Source organism: Mustela putorius, unplaced genomic scaffold, assembly GCF_011764305.1.
Source record: "Mustela putorius furo isolate JIRA1106 unplaced genomic scaffold, ASM1176430v1.1 tig00000095_pilon_pilon_pilon, whole genome shotgun sequence".
NCBI lineage: Eukaryota > Metazoa > Chordata > Mammalia > Carnivora > Mustelidae > Mustela > Mustela putorius.
Window position 1 is genome coordinate 21,429,754 of NW_025421280.1, and position 24,687 is coordinate 21,454,440.

A 24,687-nucleotide genomic window follows, 5' to 3' on the forward strand; every position below is an offset into this window, starting at 1 on the left:
TAAGGGGTTGGGAAACCTGGCTCAGAAGCCCCTAGCCAACTTCCCCTCATACCTTATTGGTTAGCAGTGGGTCACATGTCCACTGTCAACCAATCACTGGTGATAGGGAAAGTGCATTGTGATTGGCTCTGGCTAACCAGGATTTACCCTTGAGCAAAGGATAGGGTCACCTTGAGGCTGGAGGCAGGAGAGATTCTTATAGACTTGGGTTTTGTTAGCAAGAAGCAGAGAGTGAGAGAGAATAGGAAGGCAATTTTTGCTGCAGGGTGAGGTCAGAGGGCTGAACATGGAGTAGGGGTGAGGAAGAAGGTGGGAGGGGAAGGGAAGGAGGAGGGTATCCATGCTAAAGGAAGCATTTGTTAGGGACTTGGTTATTTTAAATACATCATTTAACTACATCACTATGAGCTGGGCCCTGGGTGATGTATTTCACATATCCTATAGAGTGAGATCAGTCCATTTTTATTCCCATTTCACAGACAGGAAGAATTGAGGTTCAACAGGGCTGAGTGATGCTGAAATCACCCAGATAGTGGTGGAAGCAGGATTCATACCCCAGTACTCTGGTCTGAGCACCCAGCCACAGCCTCTGGGTGGCCCTTCTACAGCCCACCTCCTCCAGGCAGTCCCCTGACCATAGGACCCTTGAGGTGCTCCCACACTCCTGTGCCCTTCCATCACAGCTGTTCCTCCTTAAGCACTGCCTCTTTTATTAGGCTGAGTTCCTTAGAGCATGGTTTCACAGGGTGCTGGGACACCGCCTGGGTCCTTGGAGCCGGTGAGCGAACTGAGAAGATGCAGACAGAGGCCATGTGCTACTGCTGCAGAGCTGAGGAAGTGACCCATGGACATAGCCAAGGGGAGGGCCTGGACTTGGCTGGGAGCTGCCTGTGAGACTTGGTTCTCGTCTTGGGTGGGGGCAGCTGCGGTGTGGGTGTACTTGTGTGTCTGCTTACTACAGAGAGCACTGGCGTGTCATTGGTTGGCTCCTCTGATAGATGTGACAAGATCCATGCTCCATCGAGGTGGCATTCTCATGACCTTGCCCCTGGCCCTTCCTGTTATTCCCTGACCTCTGTTCTCTGCACCCATCGTGGGTCCAGGCTGGCCACAATGTCCAGTGGTTAGTCAACCAAGGGCACAGGTCTTAGGAGAAGCCCTGAGCTCTGTCTTGCCTCTAGGTCGGGTGCCCATCTGGCTGCTGCTCCTCACCTGTCACATGAGGGATGGGGCTCTCTGGAGCTGGACTTTACTGGCACAGCTATGAGTCCTCCAGACCAAGACAGGCCTTCTCTGATCGGAGTCTCCTTCTGAGGCCTTCTCCCCTTAGCTGGTGGAAGCTGAGGGTACTGTGGCCACTGGTGCATACACAGAGTGTATGCATACACTCCACCCCTCACCCTCAATCTTCCAACCAGCTCCACCCCCCCACCCCCACCCCTAGCGGTGCCTAGATTTACCCGTGGGAGACTCAGAGGGAGGGAGGCAGACAGGCAAGCAAGGTCAAGTATTTAAACCAGACCTTGGCTGCTTCGGTCCCCAGAAATCTCAGGGACTTGTGGTGTAGGGACTGGGGCTCCCCTTGCCCTTCCTCCCTCTGCTAGTGTCCTACCCCACCGTAGCCTTGGCCTGTGTCCAGCTCACTGTGGGAATCTGGGTAAGCCACCTGCCCTCCTCCTCTGAGCCTCAGTATCCTCATTATTCCCAGGACCCTCCAGAGTGATGGGTCCTTCTTCAGCTGAGGACGATGCTCTCCTGCTACTCCATCTGTGTAGCTCTCATCTGTCTTACCCTGTAAGCTGGTGCTATGGCCCACAGACAAGGGGCTGCTTCTGATGGGCCCAGGAGTGGATCTCTGCCCTTGGGACTGAGTACCCATGAGGACAGTGCTCATCGTTTTCCACAGGGGCTTAACAAGCACCTACTAAGCATTAAGTGCAGACTAAGACAGGGAGTGGTTGCAAAGGGCCTTGCCAGCTCCAGGAAGGATCTGCCTGTGGTCCAGCTGACCTCTGCGTGTCCCGGAGTGACTGACTGGGTCACTGTTTCCTGAAGCCTCCCCTGACTTCTCCACGTAGGTTAGAGGCTTCCTGGGCTGCCCGAAGGCTCCCTCATTCTTGTCTCGCTGTAGACCTTGCTGCCTGCCCTTCAAGGCTGTGGGCCTGGGAGAGACAACAGCAGGGGCCCCCTGTCCTTGGCTGGAGCTCCAGTCTCACACATACCAAGTGCTCAATAAATGTTCACTGAACAGAGTCTGCACAGGTGTCTGAAAGCCGAGCTGGTTGTCTTTGGAAGCAGGAGTAACTTTTACGTGGTCTGGGACGGGGCCACCATATGGGCCTGGCTTTGCTGGTGGCATAAGGCAAAGGCCATTCCACACACTCTCCTGTGGCTTTAACAAGGTATTGCCCCAGCCCAGGGGCTGACTCCAAGGTCTCCCCTTAGGGGAGAGGGGGCCATGGGACTATGTTATTTAATTGGGTTGGGGCAGGGCCTAGGGATCAATATCTTCCAGAGCCACCCAGGGGTCCTGACAGTGAAGGTAGAGAAGCGTGGAATTAGGAAAATAAACACAGGACCGCCCCTTTGTCCCCGTCTAGCAAGGGGGGCTGAGGCTTCAAGGCAGGGGAGGTGGGGGCTGACATACTGGTTCTGGGGAGTCTCCTGGTTGTGGTCCCTGTGGAAGCCAGCTGTTCCCAGATGCCTGTGCACGTGGCCAGTGGCCAGAGTCTGTGGCCTGTCCTAGGGAGATCAACCAGGCCCCCTCAGCCGGCCTGACTGCGCCTCTGCTGACACTTGCTCTCGCCCCATCTTCCCCGCTGACCGTGCCACAGCCTGCGCATGTCCCAGGACCCGCCTCCTGGCTCCTGACCACCCCTTTCTTCTCAGCTGTGTGCCGAGCCTGCTCTCTGGGAGCTCACCTTCTGTGGGGGAGACTGCCAGGAAAGAAGAAATGGAAGAAAGGCTGAATAAATAATAACTATGCCTGGATGGTGCTCCAAGAGGCATTCAAAAGATAATCCAAGAGACACTGACTCTGGTAGTGGAGGAGGGAGGGGGCGCAGGGCTTGTCCTCTAGATGGGGTCCTGACAGGCCTTCTTGGGGTCCCTGCCATTCCCATGGCCCTGGGCCTCCCCCAGTCAGGGCTCTAGAGGCCTGGGGAAACCACTCAGACCCACTTTCCTCCAAGACAAGGCTACTGATGGGGGGACAAGGACAAGGGGTGTGGGTGGGGAAGGGGGGTGGGGGAGCTTGCCCCTTCGGACCCAGTGTCCAAAGTTTCAGATGGGCTTCATCCCCGCCTGCTGGCACATTCCTGCTGCGCCCCTGGATGGTGCCGCGTAACACCCAGGACACCATAGGCTATGCACAGCTCATGACCGGGGCCCTGGCACAGAGCAGCTGGTGAGGGGTGGCAGGGAACAATCCCAGAGGCTGTTAAGCGGGGTGATTTACATGGTTCCCGAGCCTGCGCCGGGGGAAATAAATTTCACAGGTGATTTCCAGATTGGTGGCGTATGGAGGCCGTTACTCAAACATGGAGAAGGGTGGGGACTCCCTGGCGCTTCCAGAGGGACCCAGAGCCATGGGCTCTGCTGGCCTTGCTGTGCCTGCCTGCTGCCTTCTAGAAAACCTGGTCCAGGGCATGGAGATTGAGGAGGGGAGGAGCTGTGGGTCATAAACAGAGTCCCATACATGGCCTTGTTTGAGTCAGATTGTGCCTCAGTTTCCTAATCTTTAAAATGGGACCATATTTCCTATATTTTGTAGTGTGAGGTTGGAGCCTCTGGTCTTGTAGCCAACACATTTTGAGCACCAGCTATGTGCCTGGCCCTGGACTCAAGAGAGGGTGTTTTAATAATAACATCTGTGTCAGAAATATCAAGAAAATTGTGAACGCTTTGCACTTGCGGGCACCTCTGGCGGGAGTGACAGCAGGAGGATTTTACTGCTGGAGCCCCATCTGGCCCATGCAGACAGTAATACTGTCCCCAACCTCTGATGTGCAATGGGCTGAGGCTCAGGGGGAATCGGGGGGCGGGGGTCGAGGTCACAAGGTACAAAGCATGGGGCAGTGGTGGAAGGCCCAGGGCAGGAGGCCCTGCACCATGTCCCGGTTGTAATGGCGACCGGGTAGTCCTGAGTGAATGAGTAAATGGAATTTGTTCCTGGGAGACTGAGCACTTCCCCACCAGTCTGTCCCCCTTTCTCCCCTGTCCAGAGGGCCTTCCCTGGATGCTTCTGCACCCATGCAGCCCAGAGCCCACCTTTCCCAGAGGGAGTGCTCACAGAGGGTTGGGGCTGAGCGTTCAGCACCCCCCACTGCAGGGCAAGTAGTAGGTAACCTTGTGTGAAACAAAATTTACACAGTTGACCTGCAGCCACTCTGAGCCCTGCTTTTTTCATCCGAGAAGTGGGGAGAGGCAACCCGCCCCTTTCTCACGGACTGGCCCTGGGTGCCTGTGAAACATAGGGCAGATACCCTGGCAGGGGTGGCCCGCAAGTCAGCACAAGGGGGACACAAGGGCCTGCTCTGCTCACCTCCTCGCTGTTGGGAGCCCACCACCCTGCCCCCTTCAGCACGTGGCGGTGCTCCCCCGTGTACTTGAGGTTGGAGTTCTGTGGAACTCCGTGTGGAAGAGCAGCCTGCCGTGATGCCCATGGTGGGTCTGCGTGTTCACAGCACATCACCGTGGGCAGGGCTCGCCTTGCTGCTGGGCCTGGCATGTGCTGCCCGCTCTGTCTGGAGCGCCGGCCAGCTCTGCAGCACTTCCTTCACCTGGCCAGCCCCTGAGGGTGGGTCAGGCCCCTTGGCCTGCATGCCACCCCTCAAGGCTCACTAGACCCCCTTCTCTTTGCTCATCAGGTCTGAATCAGAGCAGGCATCTGTTCTGCCTGAATTCCAAGCTCTGGAGAGCAGGCTAGCACCTGCCCTGACCACCATTGTATCTCTTCCTGGTGCCCCGCCTGCAGTCTGGCCTAGTAATCATGTGAATGAATGAATGAATGAATGAACTAACGAACGAATAGTGAGCAAGCCAGTGGGGAATTTGCAGAAGGTGGGAGACATCTGCCCAGTTTTGTTATCCGGGACAAGCCCTGCGGGCTTTGTTCTCCCCAGGCCAGCCCCAATGACAATTCAGGCTCACCAGGCGGAGTGGCTTCTCTTGGCCTGGCTGCCTCACTAGGGCTCCTTTGGAAGGAGGCGCTGCTGCTGAGCTGGCCCGTGAGTCCCCCTCCTTGTGGGAGTCAGGCCTTGGATCCTCCACAGCACAGCCCACAGAGAGGATTTGCATTGCTAAAAGATTCACCACAGAGCACCTGAGAGTAACCAGCCCAAAGCGTGTCAAGGCGGGTTGAGCACTCCCATTCGATTTACATGAAGCTTCGGGGCTCTGAGAAGCCAGGCCCCAGTGAGAAGCAAATCCCAGAGGAGGTGGGCATTCCCCCCCACCCCACCAACTTAGTCCAGGCTTCCCAAGGTGGGATTTGGCGCAGGGAGGGACTTGGGCTCCTCACTGCCAAGACAACATGCCTACAGTAGGGCAGCTCTGGTGGGGTATAAGGAAGAACTTCCCAATTACACCCAGCTCTGGCTTGCTTGGGGAGGCAGCAGGGGCCCAGATGTAAGGACGGGCCCCTTCTCAGAGCTGAAAACAGTCATAAATGGGGGCTGGCCCTTATCCTCACCCTATTTCCTACTTTAGATCTTGGCCATTGGCATCCACCTTGGAATTAAGGAGGCGCTAGACTAAGACAGGGCCTGGGCTCTGAACCCATACTTTGCTGGGTTCAAATTCTGGTTCAGCACAGACTGGCTTTGTGGCCTTGGGTGTGTTACTTCACCCACTGAGCTTCAGAGTCCTCATCCATGAAACAAGCCTGGATTGGTCCTCACCTAGCCAAGGGTGCTGTGTGACATCATCACACAGGAATTGCACACAGAGCACCCAGCATCCTTGGTCCTTGGTCCTTTCCTTGGTGCTGTGGAAGTTGGAAGCCTGTGGAAGTTGGAAGCCCTTTCCCAGCCCTGCTCTGCAGCCTTTTTCCCACTGCTAAGGTAGGTGAACGGGGTAAGGGCCAATCTGGTGAGGGGGAGATGTTTAATTAAATCTATCCGTAGGCACTTCCAGAAGACTCTTCTTTGCCAGACCGTAAGCTAAGTTCTAGGGAACTTGGTCATGGGACCAGGCTATAGTACCAAATTAAGGCAAGGGTCCATAAGGTAGGGTAAGGACTATGGATTTGAAAGAAGGTAGGGGAAATCCAGGAAGACTTCCTGGTGGAGGTCACTTGGTAGAGGTGTGTCAAGGCCAGAGAACAAAGCTGGCCCTGATAGGTTGGGTTCTGGTCTTTGCTCTACCACTTCTCTGTACCTGGGTGTGCTCCGGGGGCCTGCCAGCTTCTATGGGGGAGATCTCTGCCCTGAGGAGGAACTGAGGACCCCGAGTAGGGGCTCTCTGTTTTCCTTAAGGCAGGAGGCCATGTCGAGGATGCACACAGAGGACGGCTATTTGTGGCTCAGCGAGGATTTGACTCATGCTGGGGGGCGGGGAGGATGTGCAGGAGGGGAGATAGGGACATGTGAATCACAGAATCAGACTGAAGTAGTCGGTGACACATGGAAAGAGCCTCCTTTGCCGCCTCTAGTCAGGCTGCAGCTATTGCTGTAGGGCGGGGACCAGTGGTTGGGGCTCCTGGATCCCTCCGTGACTCACCTGGTGACCTCTACCGGTGCCTCAGCCCTTCTGTGCACTTCCCGAGACGAGGCTTGGGCATGGCTCCCCCACCAGAGCACAGGGCTCGGCACAGGGACTGTGTCAATATACCCATCTCCTAAACCTCAGTTTACCCATTTGCTACATGGGCCTGGGTAGGGGTTACCTTCCCATTGTGCCCGATTTCCTGGGATGAGAAGCAGGTGCTACAACCCAAAAATGGCCATGATCTGTACCAGTAACTAGGGCAGGTGGCTTCTGGCCTGGGGAGCAGACGGCGGATCCTGGACAGAGTGGCTGGCAGATACCCCGTGTCCTTGGCCTGGACCCTTTGCTTTGTTCTGGGGAGGCCTCAGCTGGTTCATGAACTCCTCTTGCTCCTTGCTTTGTCCCAGCTCTAGTCTGTGGGGAAATGCACAAATGATGATATCTGGGTGTTGGTACCTTTCGGAGACCCATGATGCTGTCCCCCCAGGGGAACCAAGGTGGTTGATCCTGCTGCCACAGCATTCTGAACACCACAACTCCATCTGTCCGTAGTTGAGAAACTGAGGCACAGAGACAGGAGTGGGTGAGCCTGCACAAAGCCATGGACTCAGGCCCCAGGAACCAGAATTCAAGTGTGCAGAAGAAGGCAGCATGGGGCAGGGTGGGTGGAGGTGATGGGCACCCCCAGATGGCACAGGGAGATGGAGCTACACGGAAGACAGCCCAGGTCTGGCTTACTTCTCCGCACTTTCTTCTTGCTTCCTGGAAAAATTGGCTGCTCCAGCACCCAGCCCTTCTGGGAGAGTCATGAATTATGCACAGAAGCCACAGGCCCAGTCCTGGGCAGGCCCATCATAAATGAACTTTAATAATTCATAGGGAGAGGAGCCAGGGAAAGGGAGGGCCTCCTGGGCCAGCCCTGGGGCAGCCTCTGCACTTCCAGCCCCTCTGCAGTCATCCACTGCCCAGCCCACCTGCCTGCTCCTGGGCGGGCCTCACGCCAGCTAGGGCAGGATGGTGGGGAGGTCACTCCGACTCTGGGGGCCACCGCCACTCAGCAACTGGCCCGTTCTTCCAGGCCAAAGAGCAGGAGGTGCCTCTCTCTAAGAGGGCAGGAGACAAAAGAGAGGAGGTCTGGTGGAATGCTAGCTAAAACAGTAACCCCAGGGGGCATGTGGGGATCCTGTTGCTGGGGTAGGGGATGGGGGGAGCGCAACTTAAAGTGGGGTGAGGAAGTGGATTTCACCAAGCAGGTGAGGCATGGGCAGAGACCTGAAGGGGGTTAGAAGGGGACCTCCTGGACTTCTGAGGAAAGAGCAGTCCAGGTGGAGGGAACAGAATGTGCGAAGGCCTGTGCACAGAGTATGGGAGTGTATTCAAGCCCCAGTGAGGAGGTCAGTGTGGCCTGAGGAGCAAGGCGAAGGATGCCATCAGCCTTGCCGGGGGAGGTGGCCAGTGAAGGAGAAAAGGGAGAGTGAGGCTCCAGAGGGAGGTCAGTGTCTCAGTTTGGGAGATCTGTTAGATGGCCAAGAGGCCAGGGCACGCCAGCACCTGGGCATTTGAGACTGGGGTCCTGAGGAGAGGTGTGTGTCGTCCTGATGGGCATTCATTAGCTGTGTGACCTTGGCCAGAACACTCGGTTGCTTTGTGTCTCAGTCTCCCCCCTCTGAGGAATGGGGGTGAGGGTTGGACTGCTGTGAAAATGAACTGAGGCATCGCAGAGAGAACGCTAGTCTGTCACCGCTGTGATGCTGACACAGGTGCAGGCCCCGGGCAGGGAGACCCCAGTTAGAGCCCAAATGGCCTGTGGAGGCCTCACACTGCCCCTTCTTGGACAAAGAGAGATAAACAGAGGTCTGGAGAGGCCAAGCACTGCGCTGGATGTTGCCGCAGAGTAGAGCCTGGTACACAACAGGGGCTGGGGGCGAGGTGGCACCAGGGCCCCTCCCCACCCTCCTAGTGGAGCTCTGGCCTGGATCCCCCACTCCTTGGGGACTTCTCCAGCCACGCTCCTGGTACTGCAAGGGTTGCTCCCGTGGGAGCTGGAGCAGCCCCCCTTACAGGCTTCTCCCCGCTGCTGGAAAACCCTGTACCAGCCATGGTGAGCAGGGACCTGCTGAGTGGCTGCTATGGAACCCCTGTGCCTGTGGATGTAAGGACCACCTCACTTTCTAGACGAGTTACCAGAGGCGCCAGCAGATGAAAGGTGTTACCAAGGTCACACAGCTAACCATGGCAGAAACAGAAGTCAGGCTCAGGTGACCCTCCATGCTACTGGGGAAACTTCCTACCCCGTCTCAGCCAGCACGTCCCTGGTTGAGGCTTGCCTCATCTATAGGTCCTTCCTGACGGCCGAAGCCCCCGTGGACCTTTAATCCTGCATTAATTGTGGGAAATGAGGCCGAGTCTGTGACCATTTGCTGTGTGAGTCCGGACACCCTCCATCCGTCTCTGGGCCACGCGGGCTGCCTGGCTCTCCCAGCCCTGGGCCATGCTGCTCGCTGGCTCCAGGTTTCTCCTGCCCTCCCCCAGTCAAGCTGTTAGGAGTAAATACTGGGCTGGACCCAGCGCCCTAATTAAAGCCGGCTGATTGTTCACTGTTAGTCTGAGGGGGGAGGCACAGTCTCGCTGCCACGGCTGCGAGAGCCAACTAGAAGGAAAAGCTTTTTCCCCGGGAAAGATAGGGAAGGGACAGCCCGTAATTAATAACCTCATTAAGGAGCAGTATTTGGGCAGGGTCCCAAGACACACATAGTTGAGGCCGATGGATTTGGACTAATTCGAGCTTCGGCAGCGTCAGCCCCTCCCCAGCTCCCCAGGGTCTCTGAGAGTCACTTGTGATAAGTGGGCTGCCTTTGTCCCTATGTACATGGGAGGGGGGTGTGGGGGGATGGGGGTGATGACATGGGGGGGCAGGTTGCTTACACTATAGGGGCTTCTTTAGCTGAATTACAAATCAGTTGAAGATGGGCCAGTCCTTTCAGTCCCGTGCCTCAGTTTACCTGTTGAGTGGGTATGTGGCTAGCAGGGGAGCCTCATTACACCCGCATCAGCTGAGCCAACATGCTCCCCATCACCCTGTGCTGACTGCCCTCCACATCTGTAGGCACTTTCATGTCCTTGGCCGGGAGTGGCTGAACCCAGCTGACCTCTCAGGAGTCAATGACCTTGGCTAGACTTTTGCCCTCTGCCATCCTCAGCAGTCTGTGATCAAATCAGGATCGGGGGTGATACCCTGGCTTTGAGCCCTGAAAGACGCCAAGGCCCAAGCATCTTCTCTCCTGAGCAGATGGGGAAGGATGCTCTGATCTCAAGAGGCCCGGTCTCTCCCACAGGGTTGGACCTGTCTCAGGGTCTCTGAGGCCACTCAGGGAGGGGTTGCAGCCCACCTGGAGGCCAGTCTAAGGTGTAGGCACAGCCATCCCATGCTTAACGAGCTGCCCGTCTGAGGAAGAAGATTGGACTGTGGGTCTGAGCATATGAATGTGTGGGGCAGTTAGCATTGCTGACAACCCCTCCGTGGGGCCATGGTTTTCAACTGCCTCTTCTTTGGGTCCTGAGAGGTAGACAGGTGGTGAGCTTTATTGCCATTTTCCAGATGGGAAAACTGAGGCCTGGTTCAAGGCCTCAGAAGAGCCAGGACTGGATCCTGGCACTCAGTCTGGGTAAAGAGAGACATCCACCCGAGCCGTCAGGGAGGACTCCCTGGTGGAGGTGGCTCTGGAGATGCCACAATCCTGGGGTGCAACAGCCTTGAGCTTACTGCTATTTGCAATGTGGCTGTGGTCCAGGGGAAGGGCCAGCCACGGCCGGCCGGGGCACTGCTTCAGCAGGGGCCACAGCTGCCATCTGCACTTTGGGTGGCTGCTGGGAGAGAACACCCTTTCCAGGCCCACTCACATCATCTTCCCCTGGGCTGGGGTTAGCCCTCTTGGGCTCTCTCCAGGTCTATGTGTCTCCATCTGTCTGTCCCTTACCACTCTTCTCCTGCCCTATCTTTTCTTCTTTCCTCTTCAGAAGACTGTGAAGGCACCAAGGTGGGAGGTGGCAGGCCAGCTGAAATATAATCAGAATAATTAAATAGCAATTTATTTTAAATCATTACCTCCCCCAGAGCCGGGAGAATAATTGGCCAGCCTGTCACGAGAGAAGCAGGAGACCTGTGGGCTGCCGCCACTGTCGGGCTTGGCTCCCATGCCCTGAGCCGCAGGTGGCCCCACACCCCTCTCCCACCCCAGCCTCATCCTGTTTTTGCCGTCCACCCCTCCTGCTTCACCTGCAGTTCCACCCCTGCCCCCAGCCCCCCACCTGCCCCCTCGTGATGGCTGCTCTTCTGAGCCAGTGGGAGGACTGTAGATTGCTCATAGGTCCCCCAGGGAACTAGGTTGATCCTAGGAGTCGGCCTGGTGGAGGCAGCCCGCAGCCGGGCTTTGATGGCGGAATGCCTCCATAGTGGTAAAGAGGCCTGCAGAGGCAGAGGTCAGGAGTCCTGAGGCCCCTGCTAGACCCTGCCCCCCCCCCACCCCGGACCTGCCTCTGCTCTGGAACAATCCCTGCCTCCTTTCCTCCTTGCCCTCCACAGGGTCCAGCCGCCCACACCCACCCATGCCCTCGGAGGGTAAACCTGCCGTGTCACCTGTCTCTGGTTTTTTGATTTGTTTAATTATAGATGAGTTTTCTGCATAATTTATTCCAAAAGCCTGGATTATACTGTACAATTAAATCACATTCTGATCAACAACTTCGCATATAAAATTAACAACTGGCAACAGTTTAATCTGTGCTGTGCATCTGCACATGGGCTTTTTCCCTTTTTCCCCTCCTCCCTCTCCCCCACCCTTTCCCCCCTCCTCCTGCCCTGCCCCTCCCCTCTGGGGGAGCCTGTGCAGCTGGCCTCAGAGCTCAAGGCCCCAGAGTACACCCTGTAGGCTGGCCAGGGCCTCCCGAGGTTCAGGCTGGGTTCTAGGTGGTTCTGCCTGCTGAAGGGGGTCCTCAGCCCCATTTCCTCACCCCACATGGAGATGACCTTGCTCCCTTGCATGTGGTTTTGAAGTCTGCCCCGGAGAGTGAGGCCTGGCGCCCTTGGGCCTTCCTCCCGCTGGGCTGCCCTCAGTCGGCCAGTCCCAGGATGAGTGCCCCTCTGCCCTGTGCCCACTCCCTGCCTCTCTCAGCCTTTCCGGCAACCCCTTCCACACTCCCTCCCTCCACGCCCCTTTCCCTAGGTCATTTAGTCATTGGAGGGAGCTTTCCTGAGCACTGGGATGCTGCTGTGGGTGCTCTTGTAGCCCCTGGGAGTGCCTGGTAATTAGGCATATCAAGGCTGCCATGTGGATTTCGCCATGGAAGCTTTCCAGCCAGTCATCCCCCCTATTTACAGACAGGAATACTGAGATCTGAAGAGACCTCAACTCCCCAAGGTCGAGGTCAAGGTCACAGAGGCACCTGTGTCTGAGGCTTCCCAGAAGCTGCCTCATCCTGCAAGGTTGGGATCAGGGAACTGATGGAGCCAGGAGGACGGGTCTGGCTTCCCTTTATGTATATGCCCTGCACCCACCCTTGCCAGGGGCCTCTGTTTTCTTATTTGCAGAATGGGGGCCCAGGGCCTGCACCACCCTGGGTTCATGCACATGGAGGACACAGCGATACAAAGCTCTGTCCTCGGCCTCTCCTGCCCACACCCGTCATCCTGAGGGCTGCAGCCCCTGACTGCACGTGCCTCCTCCCAGACACTCTCTCTCCTCCCTATCTTACTAATTTGGCACTTAGAGACACTTGGAGATAAGCAGTGTCATCTCAGTGAAGAGCATGGAAAATCACAGGGACGCAGAGAACCAGCAGGTGGACCTACCCTGTGGGGAGGGTGACCCATGGGCAGCACTGTCCGACCAGCGAGGCACTGCGGAGCCAGGGCTGATGGGAGCCTAGGCAAGATTTGGTCAGCTTGCCTTTGACCCAGTGGGGCCATGGACCCTGATACGTTCCCCCATACTTGCAAAGCCCTGATGCCGTTCTGCCAGGAGTGTGACTGTGCCTGTGCCTGACCACGTTAGCCTCAGCTTGGTGGGTGCTTTCTCCAACCCTCAGACAGGAGCTCTGGAGGTGTAGAGTTGAATCCCAGCCTCCTTGGTCCCATGGTGTCGCGCCTGGGAGCCAGCACTGAAATGCCAGCCAAACCCTGGAATCCACAGAATCTCGTCTCGGTGACAGTGTAATGATTTATCTATGATGTTCTTTTTAATACTGGGACACACATATTGCCTTCCTAATTGGGTTTGGTTTAGGTGAATAATCAGAGTCACTTGTTTTCCCTGGCACTGTTCTGATGTGCAGTGCCGCAGGGGCCTGGGGTCTGTCTGTCCATCCGGCCCAGGGCACCAGACAGAGGGCTGGAGCCACCTTCCCCCAGCCCCAGCCCCCAGGAGGACGTGTGTCCTGCTATATCATGGGCAGACCGGTCTCTGTGGCCTAGAGCAGAGTCTAGAGCTGCTCAGCCTGGGGGTGGAAGTGGGGAGGTCATGTGTATGTGCATGTGAGTGTGTGTGTGTGAGAGAGAGACAGACAGACAGACAGACAGACAGTGGGAGGGAGGAAAGAGTGTGTGTGTCTTGGAAAGAATTGGATTTATCCTGAGATTTGGCTCTTCTAAAATTCTTTTAGTGTTGAAATAGCCTTTTTAGATGAAATGATGGTGATTATAATAATAATAATGTGTTGTCTGAACAAAATAAAAACTTGGCATCCATGTCTGTTCTTCCAATTAATTTTCATTTACTTATCTGTGAAATCCTAGAACCAGAGACCTAGAGATACACTAGAAAAGAGTCAACAGCCTGGGGCCGAATCAGTGGTGTGCTAGTAAATGTTTACAGTTCGCTCTGGGGGACTGTGATTTGTAGCATTTGCCGATTTCTGTGGTATAAATATTCCTACTATGGCCCATTTCAGGTTCTCAGTGACAATCCTGGATGCAGAGCTGGGAGGGGGTGCATGTGCTCACTTGGCTGACTCCAGCACCTTTGTGGATCAGGCTCTGTATCTGTTGCTTCTTGGGTGATTGGCCTTGGGCCGGTCACATAAAGCTCCTGTGCCTCAGTTTCCTCATCTGTAAAATGGGGATGATAATGCTTGCTGCTTCGTGAGGCTTGAAGCAAGAGAGCAAGTGGCATATTGGCACCACTCCATGGACAGCATGGGTGTCCTTGTACATACTAGTCCCAGAGACGATTATTATTGGCATTCATCCTAGACCAGTGAGTGAGTGGCTGAGGTCAGGGCCAGGGCAGAGTTAATGGTTCCTTTCAGAGACCAGCTCCTTGACCTCAACCATTTTTGTACCTAGCTGGACACAGCAACCTACCTCAACATTAGCCCCACCCCCCACCCTGGGCTCTGTCTCAGGAGCACAAAACAGCCACCTGCCCCGCCGTCTACCCACAGCCACAGCCAAGCCATCAGCACCCGGCACATAGGAGCAGGGGCCAAGCAGGCTCTCGGTTCTCTGCTGGGCTTTGCCCTCCCCTGGCTAGCAGCAGAGGCCTGATTGCCCTTTGTAGCCTGGTCTTCAGCCTCGCCCCCTCCTGGGCTTAGGGTTAGCTTTCTCCTTGTGGTAGGGAGTGGAGGTGGGCATCAGGCTGTGGCTCAGCCAGCAACAAGCTGAAGTTAATACCTATTGCTTTTGATGTTGATTTTTTTTTTTTTTCCCATCACGGTCCTGACATTCAGCTTGGCAAATTGCAATTAGTGATCCGCCCGCCTCCTGCTCCAAGTTCCCATGCCAACCGACCGGGGCACACACAATGGCACAGGCCCAGCCCCCAGCCATGGGCCTGAGGATGGGTGTGGGGCAGGGGGCTGGGGTAGAGGCTCAAGCTCTTGTGAGCCGGGGAGCTAGCAGCGTCCTGGTCCTGAGGGGCGCTGCGGAAGGTGGGGGAGGTAGCCAACCCAGGGCACGTATTAGGGCCGGATTCAATCTTCTGGATCCTGTGGTTTCTGGGGTATTCCTCCGGAGACTAGGGAGCTGGTATCACTGCCCCCTACCTGGCCCTATGGGCTATGCTTACCCCATGGTGTATTTAAATCTTTGTGGTAACTCTCTTGGGAGCCCTCCTTGGAATAGCCTTGTTCCCAGTGTGCTGGGGTGAGGAAGTTGAGGTGCCTTTTCAGATTTTCAGATGCATTAGGGCAGTGGCCCTTGGTCACAGCAGAGAACACCTTGGAAAGTGTGAAGAACATCTCCCTGGCAGGTTCTTAGCAAGGACTGTTATGGTTTTGCTCACTGGATCTGGCACTTCCTGAAGGAAAGTCACAGGTTAGAACGTGGGCCGAGCCTCTCCCCAGAGGCCATTCCTGTTCGTGAGTGTGGGCTGGGAATACTGGGCCTTGAGGCCACCGGCGCCTCCTGTCCACTCACAAATATCCCGGTGCAGCACCCTGGACCACCTGTTCTCATCTGTCCTCCTCATACCCTGCAGCGTGGCCCCAGATAATCCCCACTTTCTGGGGGAGGAAACCAAGACACTGGTGGGTCAGAACGAGCCCAGAGTAACGGCAGTGCGAAGATCTGCTCAGGCTGGTGGCTCAGGTGAAGGACTCCTGGGGCTTGCCAGGCCCCCAGAAAGGGGCAGGATGGTTTGAGCTGGACCTGCAGGCAGCAGTGAGCTTCCAATAGCTTCTGTGTGTCAGACTGCTGGGAAGGTGAGGGCCGCCTCCAGCGGAAGCTTTCCAGGTCTGCTTCTCAGATGAGGCCCGCAGGGGCAGGAACCTGCCCCCAGTTACACAGGGACTTGGTGGGGACAGCAGTGTGACTCATGTTCCTTCCCCTTCCTCAGGCCTCACCCAGCCTCAGGGACAGGAGGCTCTGCCATCCAGCAGCCCCCACATGGCTCACTCATGCCCCCCTCTTCCCTGGTGTCCAGAGTCCCCATGTTCAGAGCAGCAACATCAAGGGCTGGCTCTTCACGGTGAAAAATAGTCTCCCTGCAGGCTTCTTGGAGCTGCTGGACTCCCTCAGCGCATTTCAACGACAATCCGCTCTCCTCCCTGGCCTTCCGACAGTACGTGAGGAGAGCCTGGGCCACCAGGTCTGGGCTTCAAAGGGAATCACAGGCTTACTCCGGTTGCTAGCCTCTGTTTCCCCTCCAGTGAAAATCAGGTTCTGAAGGAGTGGCTGCTGCTGGTCGTGCCCCAGGTCACTCGGGAGGGGGGCCTTCCTGATACCTGTCTCCTCTCTGCACACAGGATGCAGCACTGGGCCCGGCGCCTGGAGCAGGAGATCGACGGCGTGATGCGGATTTTTGGGGGCGTCCAGCAACTCCGTGAGGTAAGCCCACTGCCCTGCGCTTTCTGCTCAGGGGCCCTCTTCTGAATATGAATGGGAGAAGGGCTCCAGAAATAAGGAGTGAGGTTAGGTGTGGGGGGCCACTGCTGGGCCCATTGGGGCAGGTGGGGAAGCTTCTAGAGTTTCTGAAGCTGAGCTGAAATCAAGCATCGAGGTGGGGGGCCTGAGCTGAAATCAAGCGTCGGATGCCTAACTGAATGAGCCACTCGGGCGCCCCAGGCTTTCGGGTTTTTAAGTGGGGGAGGTCTGTGTTGCAGTAGTGCCTGAGGCAGGAGGCCAGGCCCTGGAGGGTGTTGTGGGTGCAGCTGTACCCAGAGTCTGAGGGACTGTCCACACTATGAGGGTGCAGCCACGGCGGGCCGCTCAGGGCGCCCCTGTAGCAGGAGACAGGTTGAAAGCCGGTGCTTGGCAAGTTGAGGGATCAGGGCAGGAGGGGTGATTGATTAGGCGCAAACGGCCACATTCATCCTCGGAGATTATGTTAATGTTTGAAATAGTGATGTGAAGAGCAGGCCATCCGTCACCCCCAGAAGGCTGCAAAATGTGTCGCTGTCAGGTTCCTGAGCCGTTGCTCTTGATGTGGAAATGCAGAGGCTCTGAGAGCTGAGCTGTTGGCCTGCTTGGATGGGACTCCCAGGGTCTCTCCGCAGGCTTGGACCAGCGGGCCCCCTGGAACCGAGCAGAGGAGTAACGGTTCTCCTGCGGATGGTTGTCCCAGGACCGGCAAGGTGAACAAGAGTTTCTGTAGATGGTTCAGCCACGAGGCCAGGTCTGGACACTGTTTATGACATGCCTCTTGGTCAGGACTGGGATCAGCAGGTGTAACCTCTATGGGGAAGCTTCTGTGGGGTTTTAACCTTGGTCCTTTCCACCTGCTTAGCTTAGGGTAGCTACCCAGGAAATGGGGCTGGCAGTGAGTGTGTTGCCACTGGCTGTGGATAGGACTGTCCCTAGGCACAGATCAGGGCTGGATAACAAGGTGGTAACATGACAGGGAGAGGGAGTCCGGGTCTGGAGGTCTCAGCCCCCAGCTTGCTCGGTGTCCTCCCCCTCGTGGCCCAGTCTCTCTGAACCTCCCTGCCCTAACTGCTGGGCTTGAATTGCACTAACCCCCATCCCACTCTTCCCACGAACTCTTGATGACTCAGCCGTACTTGGAGGCCAGCAGAGCTTTCCAGAGAAGGCTCTGTAGGAAAAGCTGTTCCGGAACACAAGTCAGTTTATGCTTAGGAATTGCACCCGGCACTGACTAGGTTCTAAGTGGGTGCTGCCAAGTGTAGCCATGCAGGTTAATGGAGAAATGATAGTACCCTGGAATGTGCATCATGTGCCTTTCCAGCTTTTGTATTGGAACGTGAGGTGTACCCCACATCAGTTGTTAACTTTGCACCTCCTGTCGAGAATCTTCCCCGTGCCTTGACATCTCTGCTTGAGGACGCTGTTTGTTTTATAATCACGGGCAGATCAGACCTCGGACGTTTACCAATGAGCAGATAATGCCCACATTTCATGCATGAGATTTGGTTCTGCCTGAACCGTTGAGCTCCCTGGCTGGTGAGAACCAGCGATGGAAGCCCAGCTCGGCAGCCCCACTGGTGTGCTCCTGGGTGAGTCCCTGCTCCTTTCTGATCCTCGCTCTTGGTCTGTGATGTGGCTGGAAGGTCTGGCTGGAGGATGACGTGGCGAGAGTAACAGTGGGTGGGCTGACACAGGTACACCCTCTTTTTTAGAAGTTTTACTCCCTCACCGATCATTTTCACTCCGAGGACCTGTTGAACCCTTCCTTTCTGATGGGAGGTGAGTGATTGCAGATGCTTTCATCAGTGAATACACCTTCCCCCACACTCACACAGCCACCCACCACCAGGGTCACGAAGCTGGCTCAGGGCTCCCGACTCCTGTTCCGGGCACTGCTTCTCCCCTGGCTGCACCTCTTGGAAGGGTGGGCAGGTTAAGCCTGAGGACGTGGGGAGCTGGCTGGAGCAGGGGCTGTGCTTGGCACGGCGGTGGCCAGCCTGGCCTCAGGCAGAAAAGTGCTGATCCAGCGTTCCTGGCTGACTCCTCCTGGCACCCCTCCGCTTGGCGATGGCTGCCAGCTCTCCAGCGGCTTTCTGTCCTGCTCCAGTTTCTTCTCACCTGCTTCCTCAGCCTCTTACTTCCTGCTGACAGCTCTGCGACGGCTTCTTGGCGCTGGGCACTCTGGTGAAGTGGGTGGCAAGAAAGCAGGTGAAGAATCCTAGAGGCAAAGGACGATCCCCTGGGAGCAGGAGGGAGCCAACCTCCCCGCCCCCTACACGCCGCCACCCCAGACCTGATAGAGTCACCATGGTTCTCCTTCACACATGTATGGGAGGGCCTGTGGGGCCAGCGCCTGCCCAGCTCTGATGGGTCAGGGGGATGCTTGCAGCAGAGCCCCGACCCAACTGTGGGTGCTCCCGGGGATCCTGGCCTCAACTCTGCTGAGCTGATAGCCTCAGCCCCCAGGGTCCTCCCCAGGCCTCCCTGAGCTGATTCTGTACTACTCCCAAACACCCTGAAGTTGGGGTGTCCTGATCAGGGCCTGCTTGGCCTTCTTCCTCTGCATGGCTGCCCTCTGCCCCTCTCCCAGTCCTGGAGACCATCCCACTCCCAGAAGCTGGGCGCCACAAGAGCTGGCAGCTGCAGGAGTCCAGAAACTGCAGACAGTGGCATTTGGGAGCATTTTCCTTGCCTTGGCACTTTCCTCCTCCCAAGCACAACGCCATGGGGGCATGGCTGCGTGTAGAACAGGGCCCACTTACAGGTTAGTGGGGTGTGGGGACAATCTGCAAAGCACACCAAGGTGGGGTGTGGGGGCGGTCTGCAAAGACCCCATCGCGTTTCCCTATTTGAGCCCAGGGCCAGCATATAGCGGGTGCTCCCACTGTGGCCTGGTGCTCAAGGGCCATCCCCACCCCCATGCTTAGCCAGATATTCCTGAGCCTTGCCCCCTCCCCGCCCCTGGGTACCACAGCCCCACCTCCCCCCAAGCCCTGGCCTACTCCTGGTGTGACAGGGCACAAAAGTGTGGACTCTACTGTGGCCTGCCCTCTCCAGAACCCCTGGAAGCTGATCAAGGTCTCCCAAGCTCCTTGTCTGCCCTCCCCCATCAGCACCATATTGTCCCCATCCTGAGTGGGGCGGGGGAAGAGCAGAGAGCATATGCTTGGGCTCTGAGCTCATTTGCATAATGAGACTGATCAGGATGAATAATTCATCGGGTGCCTGGGGGTGCGTGGGGGAGGATGTGGCGATGGCCAGTCTCCCCGCTCTGAAACCCAGGTCACTCTGATGGGGACAGCCAGGAACCTACTCACGCCTGACTGGGTGTCCAGTGTAGAAGGGGAACAGCTCTGGGGACTGCGGGAGAGCAAAGCAGGAGAGATTAGAGTCAGACATGAGGAAGAACCCGTGGCTCATCAGTGGCACCATCCTGAGACGGGTTCCTGACCTGGGAGAGATGCCTTTCTTGGAGGGTCTCTAAAGAAGAGAGTGAGAAGATCCTCTCTCTGGGGTGAAGGAAGGCTTCCTGGCCAAAGCTGGGCTGGGAACAGAGATCTGGGGCCACAAGCCACTCTCTGGAAAGGGTCAAGCCAAGCCTGGGCCTATGGGAGCCTTTCTCAGTCCACATTAAACTCAGAAACGCAGAAACGGCTTAGAGCCCTGTCAGCGTCCCTGGCTGCCTCAGTTACATGACAGCCTTAGCCCGGCTAACGGCTGCTGGTTACTCCTGTGGTCTTAACATACAAATGGGAAAACCAAGATCCCGAGCCACTGTCTGCATGGGCCAGTCCCATCCTGGAGCCCCAACAGGCCAGAGTTACGCAGTAGTGGAGTTGGGGAGGAGTACCAAAGCCAGAGGTGCAGGTCTGGGACCTGCCTGGAAGAACTACCCTGAGGCAGCCCCTCCCCTCAGCGGCTGAGCTGTGTCCGCAGAGAATAGGACCCTAGGACTCAGATCCCTATACCCAAATCTCCTACCCCTCCCCCCACCCACTGCACTACTGTGCTTCTCTGGACAGGCATGGTGATTCAGACCGATGGCGTCCATGGTGGCATCCTCACTGCTCTGGGTAGCCAGGAATGGCATTTCTGAACCCGTGATGGTGCCTCAGTCCCAGCCCATCTTGTCTGCCTCTGGCCATCCCTGTACCCCGCCTGCTTAGTGCTCCCTGGGAATGTGTAATTAATATTTGTGGAGCACCACATCTGGAGCTGGCTCCTGGCAAGGACCAAAGTCTGGCTACATCAAGGGCCCCTTTCCTAAGGTGCAGGGAAGCAGGGACAGGGCCCCTTCACACGTGCCTTTGAGTCAGGCCTCCCGCTCTCCCTCCAGCCCTCCCCACTGGCTGGTACCACTAATTCCTAAAACTCATGTGTACCACACACTAGCTTTGAGGTGGTAGCCAAGGCTGCATTTGGCCCCCATCCGGGGAGGGTCCTCTCTGGGAATTTGGATATTCAGGTGGGATTAGTGGTGCTAAGAGTGCCTGGGAAGCTCAACCCTAGAGGGGCTGGGGCAGAAGAGAAGGAAGGAAGCCAGGGTAGGGGAAGGTCCCCGGAAACCCTACAGACCCTGGAGGGCCAGGAAAGGGGAATTCAAACAGTGATGGCCCCCAGAACCCACAGTTGGTCCTTCTCTCAGAGCTCTGTAGTTCACATGTGCCCCGAGAGGCAGGCCTGCAGCTCTTCGGCCAGGCGGGTCCCCTCCACCCTGCCTGCCCTTGGAGACCAGCACAGCTGTCCCAGCTGACAAGCTCATAGCCAGGTGAGGGGTGCTGAGGAAGCCCCAGCCAGGCCCATCAAAGCCCCTCCCCACAGTTCCCAGAAGCCTCAGAACCTTAGCCGTAGGGGCTCTGCTTTGGCTCTTCCCAAAGCCCCCACCCTTCCTCCAGCCAACCCCCCAGTGAGACCCAGCAGCGCCCTCCTTTCTCCCAGTGAAGATGATCAGGATGTGGGGCGCGTCGGGGTGGAGGTGGTGGGGGGTGCGGGTGTGAAATATGCCGCTGGGTAGGGATTGCTGCCGCTCGCCTCCCTAAAAACCCACATATATTATTCTTTAATGGAAAGTTAATTGTCTTATTATTCTCTCCATATGGTCCTCTTGCTCGGCACCCAGCGGGGATGCATGGGGCCGAGGAGGGGCTCCTGGGAGGGCGTCTGAAACGTGGTGAGGCCGCCACTTGAACGTAATTACATACACAGAAGCAGATGCATGGAAGCCTGGCCGAAGCTCGCCCGCCTGGACCCCCCCCTCTGTGCCCCCAGCCCAGCCTGCACCCCAACCTCTTTCCTTCCCAGGCCCGCCCAGAGTGGGTGGGGGGGCTCTTCTGCCCCTCCCCCACACGAAGTCAGGGAGTGCTGTCTCCTGAGCACTGTGCGGGGAGACTCTGTGTCCTGCTCGCCCCCTCCCCACACACTCTGTTGTCGCCTCCAGGAGAAAATTCCATTTTTGAAGCTTTTCAAAAGCCATTTCATCAGTGGCAGGAGCTCCTGCCTGCGGGCCAGCTGACTGGCTTGGGTCTCCAACACCCCTTCCACGCACTCTCCCACCAGAGAGGGATGGTGTGGAGGGAGGGCCACCCCGAGACAAGTTGCCCGGGGACCCTAGCTTATGTTGGCCATGCCTTCCGGGGGCACCCGCTCCTGGAGTCTCCAGCTCCTGAGCGCCAGGCCAAGACCTGTGCCCTCCTCAGCCCCTGTCCCCTCCCAGGCCTCTACTCTTCCTACTCCCCAGAGAGGGAGGGTGTTAGGTCAGAACAGCCTCACAGCAGGGCAAGGGCGCAGTGACAGGAAAGTCCCCAGACAAGCAAGAGTGGGTGGTTGCCTCCCTAGCCAGTGCAGGAGCCCCTCGCTCTGGAGTCTTGCAGCGGGAGGCTGGAGCAGGGAGCCCTGCAAGGAGGCTTCTGGAATTTTGGCACAGCCTCAGTGAGCAGCTGCTACCCAGCCGCCTGTGGAGGTTGTAGGTGTGGAGGCCTCTGTGTAGGTCTGTGGGCGAGGCCTCTCTGGGTAGGATCAGCAGGCCCATGGCTGGTAGTACAGGCACAGGAGAGGGACCACCGCAGGGCCACGGCCGAGGTCCGTTTCAGATAGGGACCGGCTCAGAGCAGGGGGAAAGAGTTGTACATTCCAAAGGTGAGATCTACCGGAGGTCCCACAGCTGGTAAGTAGCAGAACTGGAACTTGAACCTGGAACCTGTGCCATAGGCAGCAACTCCATGGTGGGTGATAAGAATGGAGTGGGCAGGACTGGGCCTTCCCACACTGAGGGACCTGGAGCGTGGGGTCCTGGAGCTCTGAGTCTTGCTTCCCCCACTCGTGACATGGGGATCCAAGCACTTCTGTCCTCATGGGACATGAGAGGATCTCAAGGGACCTGGGGCAAGGAAAGGCTGTGGACAGAGCCCTATAAATGTGGGGGTGCCTTTGTGTTCCCCTCCCCATTATCAGCTGCTTGTCCTTCCAGGAATTGGTCACGGTTTGAGGAAACTCAGATGCCTGTGTTGTCCCCTTTGCTTGGCTTAGCCCAGGAATCTCGTCCCTGCCGTCTGAGTACGTTCCAGCTGCTAGAACAGAATACCATAGACCAGGTGGTTTCTTTCTAATGTTTCTGGAAGCTGGGAAGTCCAACATCAAGGTGTCACAAGATTTAGTGTCTGGCGAAGGCCCACTTTGTGGTTCATAGACAGCTGTTTCTTGCTTTCCTCACATGTTAGAAGGGGGAAGGATCTCTCCAGGGTCCTTAATCAGGACCCCAGTCCCCTTCACAAGGGGCTCTGCCCTCATGACTTAATCACATCCCACAGAGCCCACCTCCAAATACCAACTCCAAATCCTGGGATTAGCCTTCAAAATATGAATTTGGGGGTAACACAGATAATTCTGTCTCTAGCACTGGCTGACCATGGCATCTTTGGGGAACCTTAGAGGGAGAGGCAGGGCTTGAAGAAACAGGGCCCATGGGCCACGGAAGGGTGGGTGACTCCTGGAGCCGGGAACCCAGGGAGCCAGCTGCAGAGACACCCCTAGGGAGGAGGCAGGCAGCAGGGAAGGAAAGGTACTCAGTACTCCAGAAGAGGCCTGTGAATCTGTCTCTCAAATCAGTCAACCAGCTGGCAGCTTGTCTCCAGGCCTGGTGGATTGGGCATGGGCCTTGCTGGCAGTGCAACAGAAGTGGTAGGAAACCACTGATCTGTGGGCTGACCCCAGGTGTGGGCACTGAGGATAGGTTAGTGGGTCAGAAAATGGTGTGGCTGAGGATCACGGGTTCCTGAGGGTGGCAACTCCAGGGATCTCTGGAAAGTTCGTGACTGGGGTCCCTCTGTTTATTTATTTATTTTTTTAATTTTTGTTTTTTAAGTTTATTTGTGTAAGTAATCTCCACACCCCACATGGGTCTCGAATCCATGACCCCAGGCTGCTCTAATTGAGCCGGCCAAGTGTGGGGGTCCCTCAGTTTAAAGAAGAGACCATTTCAGAGGCATGGTCATGCCTCACCAGGCCGACCGAGTGCCTCTCTGGAAGTTTGGGTTGAGAACCCGTGGCTTTGCTGCACACTCCTTCCCTGAAGTGGATGGCTCTCTATCCTTTCATATTGGGAGTCTAATTTGTTTGTCAAATTTTACTAACGCAAGATACCACCTCTTCCCCCTCACACAGCAAGACTGTTCTGATGAACTCTCTGGGTCCCCAGAGAGGCTGGCCTGATGGCAGGACAGCTGGGGGTCAGCTCCGATGGGGACCCCGTATTGCAGGTTACTGAGAACAGAACAGGGTCTGCTCCCCTCCCTGCTGGCCTCTGCATCCATCCCTGGAGGGCACTGCGGCTAACATGTCCTGAGCCAGGGGCCGGTGTGCATGATCAAGGGTGGCAGACGGGATGGGGGTAGAGGGCAGAAGGGGTTTCCATGCCGGGCCCCCGGGTACGGCTGACTCGAGCTGCATTCCTCCCTGCTCCTCCACCCCCATCCATTGCTGGATCCATGGCAGCCATGGGGACACTTGCCTGAGATTTGTGGAGCCCCAAGCAGTTGGCAGAGGCAAAGAAGTAATTGGTTCTGACAAACCACATTCGGCCCCAGGGGCAGCAGGAGCAGCATTGACCATGACCAGGCAGGAGACAGAGGCTCAGCCCGACCTCCCTCCACCTTCTCTGAGCATTGCTCTCCTGTCCTCAAGAGCAGAGATGGAGAGTTTGGAGAATGTTACAGAAGCCTGAACCTCCCATCTTTTCCATACTTTTCTCCCAGGCCTGAGACCTGCCCTGTGGCTCTGCAGGGCAGCTGGCTGACTTCTTACGAGTATGTGGGCTGAGGCTGGGGGATCCTGGACGGACTCCTCAGCCCACTCCTTGTTCATCCTTGGGTTCTCATCAGTCAGGAAGCCCCAAGACTTGAGCGTCCTAGCCTAAGGGTGTGGGGTTTGGAGCTGGGCCCTCTCGAAGAGGTTGTACAGTCCGGGGCGGAGAAGCAGGCTGCACACACACGGGGGTGGGGGCACACATACATACTCGCCTGTACCCCGAGGCTGGCCAGGAGTGGTGCTTAGCTAGTGACTGCTCAGTGGACAGAGAAGCAAAGTGGCAGGCATCTGAGGACCAAGAAGGGGGAAACCAGGGCTCTGAT

At 56.8% G+C, this 24,687-nt stretch overlaps 1 protein-coding gene across 4 annotated transcripts in view; it reads left to right on the forward strand.

Annotated features, from left to right (window-relative positions):
- The window catches only part of CACNA2D2 (calcium voltage-gated channel auxiliary subunit alpha2delta 2), a 138,702-nt gene that overhangs the window by 10,332 nt on the left and 103,683 nt on the right, over positions 1-24,687 (forward strand). For all 4 annotated transcript variants that reach the window (XM_045079470.1, XM_045079474.1, XM_045079483.1 and 1 more), the window contains exon 2: positions 15,946-16,027. In XM_045079470.1, the coding sequence (XP_044935405.1) occupies positions 15,946-16,027 (82 nt within the window). The remainder of the gene's footprint in view (positions 1-15,945; positions 16,028-24,687) is intronic.